The sequence below is a fragment of the Cricetulus griseus genome (assembly GCF_003668045.3).
Source record: "Cricetulus griseus strain 17A/GY chromosome 1 unlocalized genomic scaffold, alternate assembly CriGri-PICRH-1.0 chr1_1, whole genome shotgun sequence".
In the NCBI taxonomy this organism is placed as follows: domain Eukaryota; kingdom Metazoa; phylum Chordata; class Mammalia; order Rodentia; family Cricetidae; genus Cricetulus; species Cricetulus griseus.
In genome coordinates, this window is record NW_023276807.1 from 110,452,082 (window position 1) to 110,470,849 (window position 18,768).

Sequence of the window (18,768 nt, forward strand, 5' to 3'; positions counted from 1 at the left end):
ACTCATCATAGCAGGGTACATGCTTGGTAACAAAATTATGAATAAAACATCAGCAAAAGAAAAAACAGTCAACATGTACTGTCAAGATAAAGCCACTCAAGACACCTAACACTCACTTTCTTCTAGGAAATGAAGTCCATTTCAGCAACCAAAGAGTTCTCTAAAAAGTAAAAATAAGAATTCTAGCACCAGGTCTAGTTACATATGCCTTTAATCCCAGCACTTGGAAGGCAGGCAGATCTCCAAGTTCATACACAGAAAAAGTCTCAGAAAAACGAAACAAATGCCAATAAACAAATCCTGAAAGAAATTCTATACAACCTTACATTTTAAGCAATTATGTAATAATATGTCCAAACTTAAGGATATGGTTGAATAATATTATGAATATTATACACCTGAGAATGGTTAGCATATTTTGTGACTTTCACAATACTTACTTCACATATAAAGGTAATAAATTTTAAATAACTTAAATGATATATTTTATATGATTTAAAGTAAGGCAAAAATAACAGAATTCAATTCAATTGCACATTATATTGTGCAATTTTGAAGCAGAGATGAAAATAATCTTTATATTATCTGTTGCATAATACAAAAAATACTTCTATTTGTCTAGTATAAACAAAGCTATTGTGTACTGACAAGATAGCTCAACAGATAGCCCACACAAAGGTGGAAGGAGAGAAAAGACTCCACAAAGTTGTTCTCTGAACTCCACAGGTGCACCATGGCGTGTGTATACAATAAGCCCAATGAAATTAAAAACAAAAAATTTTAAAGCTGTATTATGTGACATACTGAGTCAAACAACACTAGAAGAGAAACCATCTTAATTTTTATTAAAAAGAAAACAAAAAAGTCATATGGCCCACAGATATATTTTATGGGATAAGGAGGAAAATATGTGTTGCTTTCAAATGAAATTTAACCATTCTCATAAGTAAAACAAGGACTGTGGCTTCTTGCATTTCTCTGCCCATCTACTTTTTTGCTTAGTATCTATTTTAAACATAATCAGTTTAATAAGAGAGAAAAGTGACTGGGGATGTCACTGGAGAAAAGGTCAGTGGTATAGCATTTGCTGGTATGTTATAAGGCCATAGGGTTGATGCTCCAGTACCACAGGAAAAAAAAAAAAAAAAAAACACTTTAAACAATAGCAAAAGGGAACCAAAAGGTCACAAGTATAAATGTGACACATGAGCAGAAAGACTTTACAGAACAAACAAGATAATGCAGAAGAGACAAAGAATAAAGTTTTAAGAGACAAACATAGATAAAAAACACCCATCTCTGGAACTTTCACAAATGATTCAGCATCCTGTCTGTCTCATTTATACTTCCCAATATTTTGTAGAAAAGTAGATTCCATTTTCCATGGCAATTGATAAGAGCCAGATAGTGCATAGTAGAGTACGGTATTTATCCCACAGATCCATTTTTTGACAAGAAACATATTTGCACTTAACCAAACAGTGCTTTCTTTTTGTTTGTTTGTTTTTGCTTGTTTATTTGGGTTTGGGGTGTGGATTTTTGTTTTTTTGAGACAGGATTTCCTTGTGTAAGCCTGGCTGTCCTAGACACTTACTCTGTAGACCAGGCTGTTCTCAAACTTAGAGATCCACCTACCTCTGCCTCCCAAGTGCTGGAATTATAGGCATGCACTACCACTTCCCAGCTCCAAATTATGCTTTCTATACTTAAAACATCAAACTCCAATAAATAACTATGAACATTTAGAGATTACTCTCATGTCTCATGATGATAGAAAAATGCACACTAAAGCCATGAGCAAAAATAAATAGTACATACACAAGACCTATGTAAGAGCTCAGTAAGTGCCATGCACTTCTTCACCTAGTTCAGTAGACAATGACATAAATAGCAATACTGCATTCCTAAAGTCTCTGTCCAAAAAAAGAAAAGAAAAAGCAACCCACCAAAGCACTAAAATGGTAATTATTCTTCACTGGGAATAATTTCTAAAGAGTCTGTGTTATGCTAGCATGTACTTTTTTTGTTTGGGTAATTTTATTTAAATATATAAACTATAGCCAGACATAGTGGTTTACACCTGTAATTTCAGCTCTTGGGAGGTTAAGGCAGAAGGGGACTGCCATGAATTTGAAACCAGCCTGGGCTAAAAGTGAATTCTAGGCCAGCCTAGGCCATAGATTAGATACAGCCTCAAAAAAAGACACAAACACAAATTACATCTGTTACAAGTTCAAATCATCAAAAAAACAAAAAAGAGGCAATTATTCAAGTAACATTTCTACATACATTTTCCTCTGAAAACATGCCATTTTTAAACTATTACATTACTCCATACATATAATCATATCTATTTGTGAAGAGTAAAGTTTACATATATTAGTCTGAATTATAAGTATCTAGTTAGCCAATGTGTAGATGTAAAAGGTAGATACATAGAGATATGTATTTTGTTTCTTCCAACTTAAGATGAAATAACCCCTTCAATATTTTTCTTTCAGTTTATTGATAGTGTCACATAACCAAATCACTACATGTATTCAACTAATGACAGTAGTATTTAGTAAGGTAAGTATATGAAAGTTTTTTTAAAGAGTTTTCCAATTCCCACCAAACCATTCCAAACATATTCTTGAAAGAATGAAACTATAGGACTAGCACATATAAAATTAATCTCCACATATCAGATAAAAATCAAATTAGCAAGCCAGGCATGGTGACGTGTGTCTTTAATGACAGTACTTGGAAGGCAAAAGCAGGCAGACCTCTGAGTTCTAGACTGGCCTGTTCTAGCTTGAGATACACAGTGGTATCCTGTCTCAAAACAAACTAAAAATAAAATAATAATAATAATAATAGCCAACTCTCAAAGAGATGGCACGGGATGCTTTTTAAGAGGACACAGGTGCAATTCCAGCCCCCACGTAACAGCTCACAACCATCTATAACTCTAGCCCCAGAGATGCCCTCTTCTGGCCTCCTTAGGCACCACATTCATGTGATATACAGACATCCATGCAAGCAAAAAGAAAAAAAAAAAAAAAAGAGTCATACACATGAAATAAAAATAGAGTAAGAAGAAAAATTTAAAAACTCTAAGTTCTGTGCATATGTATATGATGTGCTGCATGCTTTTGTAAGGAAAGTTAGGATAATCATAGAACTCATGGCATACCTGTGCTCCATAGATGTATTTATCCAACATCTTGCCACCTATTGTCTGCCCTCCTATATCCCAAACTTGAAGAGTAACATTCAAATTTCCTAGAATATAAAAATAATATAAAATAGGAATATAAAAAACTAACAGTCTAACCATTAAGCACAGTATCTCAGAACACTAAATAACAATGACAAACTCTAATGCCAATATGCATTTTATTCTACAAGTTCACATGGTCAGATATTTAAAACTGAAAATAATGTTGTCAAACAAATCATGGTGGAGAAACTTTGTCACATTTCTATGGAAGCATCTTTGTGATTTCACTTAGTAAAAATAAAATTCAGTTCCAGGCATGGTAATGCATTTCTTTAATACGAGCACTCACAGGAAAACCTCTGTGAGTTGGAGGCCAGACTGATCTACGTAGTGTTCTAGGACAGCCAGATGTTCTAGGACATCTACATAGTGATAACCATTTCAGAAAACAAAAATAAAATAAATAAAATACTCTATGCATTCATTTACAAATTTAAGCCTTAACAAAATTAAATATTTCAGAGAATAGATCAATATAAAGCACATATACACAGAGAAAGAAAAATACTTTGAAAATAAAGCTGGAAGTTTTATAAACCAACCTACCCAACCACACATGAATTATGCTGTCAGTTCTAACTTCTGTGTGTTCTAAGACACACAGAGTAACAGACTATAAAAATGCACCCATAATTTCACCTCAAATGAAGCTTTAATTTGAATGTCAGCTATTACATATAAAGTTAAACACAATAATAGTGTTTTTATATTTAATCACTTAGATATATATGTTAGAGCTCTATGCAAAGCCCAAATCAGTACTTACAAACTAAGTATATTTCTAAGCTTTATGATTCATACCTGTACAAAACAAGACTGAAACAAATTATCATGTGCCTTTCAAAGTCTTCATAATAGTCTAATGTTCTTCCCCATTACAAGTATTATAAAAGCATCCAAAGACTAAAAGGCAATATTTGAAATTCACTTATACATTTTGCAAAATATTGACATGAACAAAAATTTATTAAGCAACTTTCTCCCTCTTAAGAATACAACTAATCACTAAACTACAAAAGTCAAAGACTATGTATGATATATATTAATTGAACATTTCAAATGTTTTCCTCATAAGATTATATTGTTTTCTCCAAAGTCTAATGTGGAACCTGAATGATTCAGAATTTAGAAAAAATTTAAATAAAAATTTAGAACTGTACAAATGATCTCTCTTCAAAAATAAAACAAAATTTAAAAGCATGAATTTTTAAACCAATATAAAACACTAAAATCAGAGAATGTCTGTTAGACCACTTGACTACACTGCTAGAAAGAAAGCAGGGCAATGAATTAATCACCAAAGTTTTACCCTTCAGTTTAGTTTGTGTGGACTTGTATTACAAGATTTCAATTATTTGAATGTAGATCTGTTCCATCTGCCACAGTACAGAGATGTCCAGGAGGAACATCCATTAGCACTAATGAGAGCTACTGAAGTTTATCATCATGATCATTGCCACACACGCAGCTCTGGTGCTATGAGTAATGACAAAAATGTTCTTAAAGCTCTATGAATTTGAAATCCAAATATCACAGGTTAAGAATTGGCCAACAGACCATATAAATTCAATTTCTTAAAATTCTAATTTTTGTGAAAACTAGAGCTAAACTTTTCTTTTCACATGCTTTCTCAAATAATCAGGTGGGACTATGGTAGCCGTGACTAGAGATGGACAAATGAGGTTCTGAAGCCTGCATCCAACAGGCAGGAGTCTATTCATTTTTACTTCTGAAACTGCAGTCCTAGGTTTATAGAAAAAGACAGTGATCCCCAATAGTAATGCTCAGAGTAAGATTTCAGACCACACATTAATAACTACTAAGAGGTATTTAGTCCCATTCCCTCAAGATCTAATAATCCCTACTGCTTAACTTCACAACCAGATATAAAGCTCCCCCCACCCCTTCCTTTGTATTCTGATATCCAGAGCCTCTCTGAATTACACATTACAAAAATTTCTGCTGTTACTTCAAGAATGTTCTTCAATGAATGCTTCCAAATTCTGGTGGCAGTCATTTAAAGACCTAGCTCAGATAAGCAATTGTCTACAACCTAGATTTACATTCATGTGTTGAAGGTACTTTTTAAATCTTTATCTTTCTGAACATATACTTTTTGTTATCAGCTTGCATTGTATTTTCTTAAGATACAGATTCCAATGACTAAGAATTCCACTAGAATTATTAGTAACATAACTTTTCTTGCAAGGAACTAGCAAAAAAAAATTACTGAGTTATAACTTCAATAAGTAATATCACATAATTATTGTATATACTTAAAAAATATTTTAGTATCCACATTTCAATTTCAGACTTAATACAAAAAACTAAAAATAAAATGGATACTTTATATTTGAGGACCAAAATTAGCATCATGCTGTGATTCAAACTAATTTTCATTTAAGTTTTTATAAGAACATCATGTGATAGCCATTATATTTTCAATATGATATTGTTATAAACCTATAAAAGTATGTGCAGTTAATCAATGTAATATTTTCTAAAATCAAAAATCCATATAAACCAAATTTCTAACAAATACAGAACATTAAACAAATTGTCAGCATTCTAATCTCAAATGCAAACTGCAATAAAATACCTGTCTTCTGTAAGAAATGACATGAAACTAGGAAAATGTTTAAATGAAGTGGCATTTCTATTAAAAGATAAAATACAAATAAGTTGCATTTGGTATGAGTCAAAGACACCACCACAGGGATTCAACAGTGACCTTGTATAAGGTACACTTGGTGCCTTGGTTAACCTTACTTAAAGTGCTGCATAGTCACGATGGAACTCAAAACACAAGACTGCCCACTTCTTGTGCCAAAGACTCAGAAATCCTTTTCACAGTAGAACGCTGTTTACTGGACTGTACCACAACTTCCTGAAGGTATTTTGACTAAGGCTCTTAAGAAGCTCTATCAGCAGAATCTCTGACTAACAGATACACTATTTTAAGCAGCAAAATCTGCACAGTGGTTGCATCCAGACTATACAGCATACCAGATTGTAAAATACACTAAAATGGATGGGTATCAGCAAAGTAATAACCTTGAAAACTTGCACGAAGAAAATGTGACTATACGGACAGGGAGTTTACAGCCCTAACAATGTGACTAATCTCGTAACAAATGCTAGATTCACATGCTATGTATGCTTCAATCCCATAAATTCAAAAGATGTTTTCTGTAATGTTTTAGTTAGCAAATGAGATAAATAATGCATTGAAACTTGGGGTTAGCATAAAAGAATATATCTTATTATATAAAATCTAATAGTTGTATTCTATTAAATCAAAATCTACTAAAATATTTTTCAAACTGGAATATCTGTGATAATTTTGAGTCCATTAAGTAGCTAAAACTGTCTTCTAAAAATATATGATTATTTTTCTAGAACTCTGGTCATCAAACTTCATCAGAAAAATTAAAACATTCATTAAAAACATACATTCCCTAATGACATTTTTGACCTAAAGTTTTTATAAGTCTAAACATATTATAAATTTGTATGTTAAAACTACCAATATTTTACAAAGTAGTCACAATTTTGGAACTATAGGGTTGTGCAACAGTTTAGAACTCATCACAAATACCATATATATAAAATGCCCATTAGTTAATTAATGTTTGCAATATTAATAATCATGTAGGCTTTTGTTCCTTTATTTCAGCCTTACAACTAAAAAGTTAAAATATTTAAACAAAATTAATGAGATAACTTGGTGCTATGACTACATAATCATCCCAACAAAATACTGCATTGAGGTACTCTGTATCCAACAACTAGCATCAGCACACAGATGCACACTTTAGCTTATAATAATGTGAAATGATATATATATAATGAAACAAAATATATATATATATATATATATATATATATATGAAACAAAGAACAAACTATGTATGCTTCTTAACCCTCTGAAAATAATCAATAGTGGAAAAAATTAGAATTTAGATTTTTTTCTCATGTTGTATTACCTAACCCATTTTGAATTGAGATCCAAACATAAACCATCAAAAATATAACAGGGATTATAGTAATGAGATATAAACAATATCTCCAATTACCAAAAGCTCGATAATTTCCATAGGGAGTTAACAATAGATGGAGCATTTGAGAGGAGAACTAATTCCAATAATACTGAAAATTATTCACATTTCAGCATAGGAATCTGATATTACAAGTGCAGTCACTTAATTCACAGAAATGAGGGTTCTGGTTTATAAAATCAGTCAAGATAACTACTTTTAATAAAATATTTAAAACATGTCATTTAACCATTGAAATTGAATGGATACATTTTAAAGCTATAATTGTTCAGAAACTAACCTAAAACATAAACCACTCTCTCTGTGTTATTATTTTCCTGTATTTCCCACAAAATGTGCTGCAACTGGCATCTAAATAGTTTCTTTGCGTGGTGAACTGAAACATCGTGAATGCTCAAACTGTATTTTTATGAGTGCCTAGGGACCCTAAATTTTAGTGGTCTATTAAATGCCAGCAATTTCATGCTGCCTTGCATAAAACAGCATTCACATATTAGAGCACAGAAGTTCCATAGCTACATTATACTTCTGTTCCAAGTTCCAAACAAAAAAACTGAAGTAGAAGCTAATCAAAATAATATTTTTAAGTCCTTCCCAGTCTTTTCACATTTAATTAATACAATAGCTGTCAACAAATGTATACCATTTGATTTTTTAAAAGCTTTCTGGAATTTTATGAGCAACTATTGTTTATACTCAAAGAAAAATGTATAGTTGCCAGTAACAGCAACAGAATAAGGAGTGTATAAACTTTTTTTCTTACCCCATGGACAATATACTCTCACACTAGATGCTAATGATAGCTAATTTGTTGTACATATTCCTGTGAGACTTACATAACCTCACACAGGTCTCTTACCTAGAAAGGTTGTCTTGTGAGTGAGACTTAAGCAATCTCATAGGTTTTATAGTCTCTCACCTGGTAAGGTAATCCTTCTCAAAAAGAAATCCAATCCTACAGTCTGCTTGTACTGTTTCCCAAAAGTCTCTTGAGCAAAACATGTCGCTAAGGAGGTCTAAAAAAATGGATGCATAAAATAGAAAAATTAATTTCTTTGCTTAAAAATAAACATAAGACCACTACTAAACTTACTAAGTAATCTTAATATTTATACACTAATTAATCAAACAAACAACCTTCAGTAGCTCTAATCAGTTATAAGGGTAGAGACACACTCTCACCAGGAAAATGTCACTTACCTACAACCAGCAGTAGAAACAGTAGACTAATCTAATCAGAGTGCACTAATTCCCCTAACTTTCAAGATTCTTCTCCTTGATGGAAATTAGACTCAATGAATTGTAAACGGGGAACTAAAGCAACAATATGATTAAAATCTGAATCTTACACATTGCTTCAATAAAAATTTGAGAACTCTTTAAAGTTTCCTTCTAAGGTTAAATATCTGAGGGTAATTGGATCATTAGCTAATAATAATAAGGACTTATTAGGGAAGAGAAGCTAGAATCTTCCAGTTTTCCTATAAGAAACATAGTGTTTAGTTTTCTCTATACTAGTAAAAATAATTATAAAGAATTTCAAGCTAATATGTACCATTTCAATAAAAAGGTTAAGAATATTAGCAGGAAGCAGGCAAAATAATATTTCCTAGCTGAAGACAGTACTAAAAAGTCACAAGATAGAATAGCAACAAACATTCAGTACTTTTTAAATAAAAGCTCTAAGTTTCACACAAGGACTCCAGGGCTTTCTTTACAGAGTCATTTCTTATCAAAGGAAATATATATATATATATATATATAATATATATATATATATATATAATTTTCTAGCAACAACTGAAGTAAGTCCAAAATCAGAATGAAGCATTTCGAATACACTGCTCTTACTTGAAAGCATACCCCAAAAGGCAGAAAGAAGCTCCGCTAAGCTTCAGAACAGTCTGTTGGAGTTTTGACAAAAAAGAAAGCTTGTTTGATTTTAAAAGTCAAAATTTGAAGTCAACTGGCAAAATAAAGAAAACTAGGATAAAATTTCCAAGATATCTCATTATAGTAAGTTATGATAAAAAAAAAAAAGTAGCAGTTGGCACACTTCAAGTACTTTTAACAAGGTGAGTTAAATTTCTTTTATACAAGGGCCATATTTTTCCCACAAAGAACAATTTGCATACTCTACCTCCAAACTCTTTAATATTCCAATAATGTAATTATAATAAATTTCTAAGATTTTGGATCAAGTATTCATTGAGCAATCCCATATGAAAGATATTCAACCAAACATTTAGAAATAAACTCATTACATTTATTATATCATTGAAGTATAAAACAGTATCAAAATGAGAAATCAGAAAAGAGGTGTTTTTTAAAGATCTTTTAGTTTTCCGCCAACTTTAATTATTCCATTGATTCTGAAACTCAGAAAACTAGAGAAAAATACCATTACCTACAGTACTGCAAGTATTTTCAAACGTTTCACAAATGAATGGTTGAAATATTTAAAAGTCAAGGAAAAACAAGGCACATATAACAGCATAATGTTATTTGAAGTATTTTCACTTTCATTTAAGATTCTCAAATTATATTATTTTTATGCTAATATTCAGAAACAGACACAAGTGCAAGTAGGAAAGCACAAAGCCAGGGAGGAGAAACAACAGAGTCAGTTTTATTTAAAAAATGAAATAGTGAAATCTAATACTTCATTTACTAATAAAATATATAATTTGAAAATTTCTGAGTTAAGTTCTTTCCTTGAAAATAAGATTTCCAGATTTTAAAAGCCCTGCCCTCAAAAATCTGAGGCAAACATAAAGCCTCAAAATCACAGAATTCTCAAATTTAGAGTAATATACTCCAAATGTATAGGTCATAAGCCACACTGAAGTATCAATGTAAGTTCTTCAATCATCTCCCATTTTGCTATAAGAATTGAGAATCAACTGAATCTGTGAGAGGCACTTCCTTTCTCTCCAGTTCATTACCCTTAGTGTCATTTCTTATATTCAATGATTTATCATATTACTGTATAAATACTCTTCTTAAAATGAACAACCAGCTAACATATCTGAAACATTTTTATTTGATTACTGATGTGCATACATACAGGGTGTTTGTATTGGTTTGGGAAATATTTTTTAGCCAAGCTATATATTTACTAACACTGAAATGATACCAAAGAGAATTCTTGTTATGATACCAAAAAGAATGTTTTGTTTCAAAAAAATCCTTAAAAAAATGTGTAATTAAATTGAAAATATGAAACAACAGGAAAGACATAAAAACTCATGGTACTAGAGGGACAAAACAAACATCTTTTCCAGAAACTGTTACTGATCTTCCCAGTGCTGTTCTTTATTGCTTCTGCCTGAGGGTATAAAAATGATGATAGTTCAAACATTACAAAAATGACAGAATTCAATGAGGAATACAAATAAGAATGAAAACGAAGCTGTTTCTTAAAGCAAAGGACAGTAAAAGAAGCAGAATAAGAATGCTGGTATCAATAATTTGAGAGCTAAACAGACTTATGAAAAAAATGTTTGCTACAGTAATAATGGAACACAGTTAAAGTTTAGCGGCTCATTTCAGAAAGTACATAGCAGGAAAAGTTATGACATTTTAAAATACATTACTTAATCAAGAGGATAAAGACTGAGTCAGAGTACCATAAAAGAAGTTCACTCATATTTTAATACAGAATGATAACCCTAACTCAACCATACAGAAGAGAAAAAAAAAATAGATGTTGTTCATCAATAGACAGAACTTTAAACAGGTGAAGACCAATTACACTAAACTAGCAACAAAGGCAAAATAATGTATGACTGGCTAAATTTTTAAAATACAGAAATAAAACTATGAATAAATTTCAGCATTCATTAAAGATTGGTAGACAAATGAGCAAAATATTACATGATCAAATATTAAGTATTTTAAAATTGGATGAGATATATTCAAATTTTAAATATAAAATTAAATATGTAGACTTAGTGGGTAACTTGGGGGTCTTTCAGATAATATATTAGTGTTATGGTTTTAAATGTAAAGCTCAGTTATTCACTGAATGCAATTGAATTTACAAGATAAAAACACAAGGTGGCCTTCAAAAGAAAAGCTAAATAATGAAACCTATAAAATAATCTAACTCTTTGTTGAATGAAAATTTTAAAATAATACTAATTTACAATTTGCTTACTCAAAAAGTTTAAGTTTCATACACTATCTAAAGAAAAGCAGCCAAGTTCTGTTCTTTGCACAAAAATAGAATCACATTAAGCTGTTTGGGGGTAGCACTGTACAGCAAAGTATCCTGAGAAAACTAGAAAGGGATAAACAGAGGACTCCAAATTTTGCAGAAGAATGAAATTTTCCATAGTGACCCTAGGAACCCAAATTTCAGAACCAAATCGCGAAAGCATGTGCACAGCATCCTTCCGGGAATGATGCAAAAGCTGTCACCACAGAAATCAGGTCCAACAACACCAGTCACAGACGCGGGAGAGTGTTTTCCTATGAAGACTGGCTGCTGGCTGTGCAGAGGAAGAAAACCTTTAGCTCTCTTCCCCGAGAGTGTCGTGGTTTTAACTGGAGAGACTAGTGTGAGGGCGCCCAGACAAAGACGCATCACTTTATTTGGGAGATAAACCCCATCCCCTCCAAGACACCTGGGTCCCTCTCCCTAACGAGTACCAGGCAGTGAGACAATATTGGTTCATGCCATTTCAGGAGTTCATAACTTCTGGTCAAGAACTCCAGCCTAGGAGGTAGGGGACTAACTGCCTGCGGAGTATTCTCCCGCACGCGCCCATTCATTCCTGCAACCAACGGTCACAGAAGGCTAGGTTTTAAGGCAGAGGTCCTAGCGTCCCCAGGCATCCTGCCCACCGCGTGAGCTCAATAAATACCTACTGACAGGTGCCAAGGACGGAACTAAAGTGAGGCGGGACACTAAAAGAGCAGCTATGTTGTGCCGAGCGCACTGCACTCGGCCTGTGCATCGTCACGGTCTGGGTGTGCTTTCGCAGTGGCCCACCCCAGGAGCTAGTCATGCCTGGCGGGCGTCGGGCACGCGCACAGGGCGCAGGCGCGAGGAAGGCCGCGGTCCTGAGGCGAGTCAGGCCAAGTCCGCGGGACCGCTAAGGAGGAGGCGGCGCTGGACAGCGCTCGGCTCCCCAAGGGTCCACCAGGCCTGGCCGCACCGTGGTTCCTGCAGCCCAGGGCGCCGGGCCTGCCCGAGGACTGACCTTCCCGGAGGTGCCGTCCCCCAGCACGACGATTTTCAGTTGCCGGTCCTGGCTCTCCTCCTCAGAGTCTGACATGGTGTCCAGGGATGCTGGCCCGCCCCCAAGGTGGAGGAAGGAAAGGAGGAGGCCTCCGGGGGCGGGGGAGAGGAGGCCAGCAGGCAGGACGAGCAGGACCCCCGCCCCGGCGTCTCCTCAACCCTGAAGGAACCCAGGGAGAATCACTCACTGGCCGCCATCTTGCCCTCCTCCCCACCCCCACGGGGTTCCGCCCCCTGAAAGCTCCGCCCCCGTGCGTCACTCGCGATACGCCCCGCCCCCGGCCCAACCACCACGCTGCAATGGGGGGAGAGCTGGAGATACGTGCTGTGTGTCGCGGTGTGCTTTCAGGGGACATAGGCTAGGAGACAAAAGCAAGCATGTCGTTAGAGGGAAATGGAACCACACTGGAGCAGAGCAGCTCTCAGAAGTTCTGACATCCGTCCTTGTTTCTGAGAACATAACTTATGTGAGTGAGTTAGTCCAAGGGGCGGGGCCTGGTGAGTCTCGGTTGCCACGGAAGCCTGGAGGTTAGGAGCCGCAGAGAGGCGGGGTCTGTTTCTGGGCAGCGGGGGACGCTTCGGGCTGCGCGCGCGCAGGATCATCCTGCTGGTGAGATTGAGCACCAGCCAGATGGATGGCGCACCAGTGAAGTAGCAGTAGGTTGCTAAGGCCTCAGCGGAAGGGGAGACCTGGATGTCGCCTTGGAGTGTCCTGGGTCTCTGGCTCTGGGTCCGGTTTTACCCTCTAACCCTTCGCGTTCCTCTAAACAGCCAGACTCCAAAGTTCATTAGTACAGCGGAACTGAGTGAACTGAGCACAATCTTACTGGCCATACAACCTTCAACTTCAGGCTGCAAGCCTCAGAGTGTGGTCCTGAGAACCCTGCGGTTCCCGTGAAGTAAAACAACTTTCCATAGTAAGATCCTTTGCCCTTTTCACCTTCAGGATCCCACAAGTGTAGTTTGCCAGAGGAAAGTTGTGTATGAAGTGCTGCTATATAAGATGAAACTTCTGTTTTGTTATCTTATAACAGTATTTTAAAGATCTGTGACAAGCTGAGAAGGTTTAAATGAGAGTTTGAAAACTTAGAGACTTTTTTTGTAAAGTAAAAAGGGTAAAAATCTTCTCCTTGTATGGAGAACTATTAGGCTTGAACACTTCCAAGAAGCAATCTAAAGAAAAATAGAACTAATCCACAAAATATAAAAATGTCATGTTGATTCTCAGTTACAGTACTCATGACAGGATCACATACTAAACCCCTTCAAAGAATAAACAAAAAGTTTTGAGAAGAATCCCAGGCGTTATAAGAAAGCAGGGATGTTTGCAACTAGAATGCAGACTTTAACTTATCTTTTCAGGCTTATACAAACTGTATTTTAACACCACCACATACAAGGAGTGTTCATTCATGAAACACCTAGATGTTGCTTTACATGCATGACTTCTCAAATAAAAAACAACCCACTCTAAAGGTAACTCAGTAATTCTTAATTTATCAAGTATTAGTGAATATTGTTTTCATCACAACTCATGTTAGCACTGAGGACACAGAAGTGAACAAACCCATGAACATTCTGCCCCTTGCGACTTAGTCTGAGGGAAAAGTCTAGTAGGCTACAGAATGGTCAGATAACATTGTCAGGACCTCCTCAGCAAATATTGACCTGACTAGAAGAAGCAACCTTCAGCTATAATTAAATGAAAGATCTTGTAACATGAAGACTATCTGGTAAGATTTCAAATCATATATATCCTTATAAGGGAAAAATGGACTCTGAATTGGCTCAGACAAAAACCATGAAAACAGAGATGGCAGTGATGCGGCCACAAACCAAGGAATGCTGGTGGCCAGGAGATGCTGGCAAGGAGAAAAATTCTCTTCTGGAGGCTTCAGAAGGAACACATTACCCACACCTTGAGTTCGGTCCAGTGGTACTGATTTAAAACCTCTGTCTCCACAACTTCAGCTAGCAAATTTATGCTAATTTGATATAGCAGTCACAAGAAGCTTGTACAAAAAGGGACCCTAATAACAAGAAATTTTCAGATAGGTTAAAAATAGTAAAAACTCATGGGTAGGTAGAGCAAGAATATTCAAATATTGTAACTCATCACTAATGAAGGTAAAAATTTTAGAAAGTAGCCTCTGCCATAGTCTTTTTCTTCTTAGACGAGGCCTCATTAAATTACCATTGGCCATCCTGAAACTCACTGTTATAGACCAGGCTGACCTTGAACTCACAGAAATCCATCTGCCTTTGACTCCCACATGCTAGGATTATGGAAGTACCACCGTTCTGGGTTTCCTCTGCTATATTCTTAACAACTTAATATTTACTATTGTGATTTGAAGCTGAAATGTCTCTCAGAGGCTCAAGCTAGTAGCTATTTTGAAAGCTATGGACCTTGAGGAGGTGGGACCAGGCAGAAGTAGGTCTCCAGGGGCAGGTCTTTGAAGGTTATCCCAAGCCTGGATCTGACCTGATCCCCTATGTTTTGAGTCTCCACCACACACTCCCTCTACCACAAATGTCATCATGCCTTTCCTGCTATGTTGGATGAAGACTCAACAGTGAGCCAAAATAAATACTCCTTTCAGTACATTGCTTCTCTTAGGAATCCTTTAATACATTTACCCAAAACATTTCATAGTTTTAAAGATGTACCTCCTATGACTAAAGTCCATAAGAATATGGATTTGGAGAAAATGATAAAACATTGGTATGTGAGGAAAATTTATGGCCACATTCCTAACTTGTATACTGCTGTATCTCTGCTGTAAACATAAGAAAAACATAGAATGTGGAGACAGAGCTCAGCTGGTAGTGTCCAATCAAAAGTTTATGGTTATTCTCAACTACACAGTGAGTTGAGGCCAGCTTGTGCCACACAAGATTGGCTGTTTGTAAATATACATACACAGAATATACATACATAAAATATCAGCAAGTGCCACAATGCTATCATTTGGTCATCACTTGCTTAGAAGCAAGTACTTTCCTAACTCTCTTCAATCAATAGAACAATCCATAAGAGCCATCTGTGTTGTATACACAGCCCATAATTTGTAATTTTCCATTGCTGTATTATATTCTATTGTATAATTTTACCATAGTTGATCAATTCTATGGTTGAGGGACATATAGTTTATTCTCAATTTGAGAATATAATGAAGGCTCTTTTCCAGTTTGAGAATATGAGTACTGCTCCTTCATTCACCCTACCATTCCTCCAAAGGATCTCAGTTCACAAATACCACACTGGAAAGAAAACAAAACAACTATGTAAGGAGTGAGAAATAAAGCTCTGAGCCACAAATGATCAGCACAACTTTTTTGTGACACCATTTATAACTATAGTTACAGCATTAAACACCTAGGAGTTGCTGGTAAATATGTGAGCCAAACAGTGTCCTATGTGTCCACTTCCAGCACTCAGGAGAAAAGTATAGGAAGCTCAAGATTTCAAGATCAGCTTGGATTTGGAACATGAGCTATACTATGGAACTGCATTAGTTACTTTTCTTTTTCTATGATAAAACAACATGACCAAGGTAAATTGCAAAAGGAAGAGTTTAATTGGGCTAACAGTTTCAGAGGGTTAGAGTTTATGATGGCAGAACAAAGACATGGGGGTAAATACTGGAGCAACAACTGATAATTTGCATATAGATCCATAAGCAGGAAACAGAAAGCACACTGGGAATGTCATGAGTCTTCTGAAACCTTAAAGGCCACCCCTCAGTGACATACCTCCTCCATTAAGGCCACATTTCCTAATCTTCCATAGACAGGCACCCACTGGGAAGTATTCAAAGGCCCAAGAATCATGGGTAATACCTCATCCAAATCACCTCATTCTACTCCAGTTGTTTAGCCACATATTAATCTAAAATGCATTTAGTTCAACTTCAAAAGTCTCCACAGTCCTTCACAGTATCAATATTGTTTAAAAGTCTGAAATCTCTTATGAGACTCAAGGAAGTCTCTTAATTGTAACTGCCTATAAAATAAAAAGGCAAGTGTCATCTTCTAATGTACAATGACACAGAATATATGTCACTATTCAACAGGGAGGAACTAGGGCATAGTGAAGAAATACTGGACCAGAAGAAGATTGAAGCCCTGCAGTGCAAACTCCATATCCTGTAACTCCATCATGTCTGTTGTCAGAAAACATAGATGGGTCTTCCCTCCCAGCTTTACTGCCTGAAGTATTCTTTTCCTCTTGGACTGGTTCCATCCCTTGTATTTTTGTATGTAGTTGTCCTTTCAGGTATTGCAGAGCTCTGATACGTCTAGCATCTAGGGGTCTCCAAGGCAATCCAAGATTCACTTGGACAGCTTTAGTCAGGGGCCTCTCATGGGCCTCATGCCTTCTTCTCATGACCTTCATGCAGGAACTGTCCTGCCACACATTTCCTAGCCTCAGAAGCTTTTGTTAACTGTAAAGGAAAATGCCATACTCCTTTATTCATGTATCCTCATGGCTCTAAAGCTAGATCATGTGGATAGCACTAACAAGTTTGAGTGCCCACTTGGGAAGATCCTGCCCTCTACAACCACATTTACAGCAGCTTTTCTTCTTGCTACAGACCTTTCCTTTTTACAAGTTGGAAGCTTAGTGAGTTGGGATCTTCTAATTAGTCCCTTCCTCTAGTCCATTTCCAAACAGGCCTTTGTCTTCTCATCTCTTTCAATACAAGTCTTGACTCCAACATCAAATTTCCTGGTATTTTTTTTCACTTCAATCTTTACATTTTGGTGTGCCTCACATTCTCTCTTTCATTATAAACTTGGATAAGAGTGATTATCGATAACTATACAACACAGTCAGCATAAGGCTATCTTGAAATCTTGTGGCTGTTTGAAAGAAAATGGCTTCCAAAGGGAGTGGCATTATTAGGAGGGGTGGCCCTATTGGAATAGATGTGGCCTTGTTAGAGGAAGTGTGTCACTGTGGGGGTGGGTTTTGAGGTCCCATTGCCCAAGCTACACCCAATGTCATAGTTCACTTCCTGTTGCTTTCATATCAAGATACAGAACTCTCAGCTCCTTCTCCATCACCATGTCTGCCTAGATGCCACCATGCCCAGTCATGATGGTAATGGACTAAACCTCTGAACCTGGAAGCCACTCAAGTTAAATGTTTTCCTTCGTAAGAGTTGCTGTGTCATGGTGTCTCTTTACAGCAAAAGAAACCCTAAGACAAATCTCCACCAAAGACATTATTTCGTTACTTTTCAATTTAGCTTAAGGAAACTTCTTAGGACAATGGTGGAGAGCAGCTGCAGTCTTTGCCAAAATATCACAAGAATGGTCTTTAGTCTATTTACTAAATTGTTCTTCTCTAAAGCCTCTTGAGCTGGGCCTACATAGTCCAATTGCCCTCAGCACTGCTGCCTTCCGTGCTTCTACTAAGATGTCCTATTAAGCCCCACTTACGGTATTCAACTGCTTTTTGGTTTGGTTTGGTTTGGTTTGGTTTGGTTTGGTTTTTCGAGACAGGGTTTCTCTGTGTAGCTTTGGAGCCTACGCTGGAATTCATTCTGTAGACCAGGCTGCCCAGAAACTCACAGAGATCCTCCAGCCTCTGCCTCTCGAGTGCTGGGATTAAAGGCATGCTTTTCTAGTTCAAAGTCTTCCACACTCCTCCAAAAATCAACTTGGTCAGGCCTGTCTCAGCAATAGCCTAGTTCTTGGTGCCAACTTCTGTCTTAGTTTCTTTTCTATTGCTGTAATGAAATACTATGACCAGGGCAATCATAAAAGTATTTAATTGTGCTTACAGTTAAGAGCATTAGAGTCCATGGCAGCAGAGGCAAGGCATGATGGCAGAAACAGATGACCACTCACATCTCAAACCAAAAGCTGGACCAAGAGCATGATGTGTATGTCAGGAGGCCTTTTAAAAGAAAAAAAACCCACCTTGGTAATAAACATTTTCCAAAGCAATGGCTCTTTATCCATCCCAAACAGTTCTGCCTACTGGGGATCAGTTATTCAAATATGAGTCAATGGGGATCACTCTCATTCAAACCACAAAGATTCTGCTTCAAAAAAATTAATGTGTACTTTATGGGCTAAGTATAATAATGAAAGACATTAAAGAAAAAATAAATAAATGGAGAGATCACAAAACAAAAAGCAATGTAAATATGTCAGTTCTATCAAATGATTTATAGAGTTAATTCAACTTA

The 18,768-nt window shown here is 36.1% G+C and overlaps 1 protein-coding gene across 4 annotated transcripts in view; it reads right to left on the bottom strand.

The window, feature by feature from the left end:
* Nucleotides 1-12,801, bottom strand: part of Rab28 (RAB28, member RAS oncogene family) — a 77,753-nt gene extending 64,952 nt beyond the window's left edge. For 2 of the 4 annotated variants that reach the window (XM_027387023.2, XM_027387022.2), the window contains exons 1-3: nucleotides 12,528-12,800; nucleotides 8,240-8,336; nucleotides 3,176-3,264 (exon numbers count right to left, since the gene is read on the bottom strand). In XM_027387023.2, the coding sequence (XP_027242824.1) occupies nucleotides 3,176-3,264; nucleotides 8,240-8,336; nucleotides 12,528-12,602 (261 nt within the window). In that variant the 5' untranslated portion in view covers nucleotides 12,603-12,800. Of the gene's footprint in view, nucleotides 1-3,175; nucleotides 3,265-8,239; nucleotides 8,337-12,527 lie in introns of all 4 variants that reach the window. The other 2 variants (XR_004772353.1, XM_027387021.2) reach the window with 2 other exon arrangements.
* Nucleotides 12,802-18,768: the final 5,967 nt, after the last annotated feature.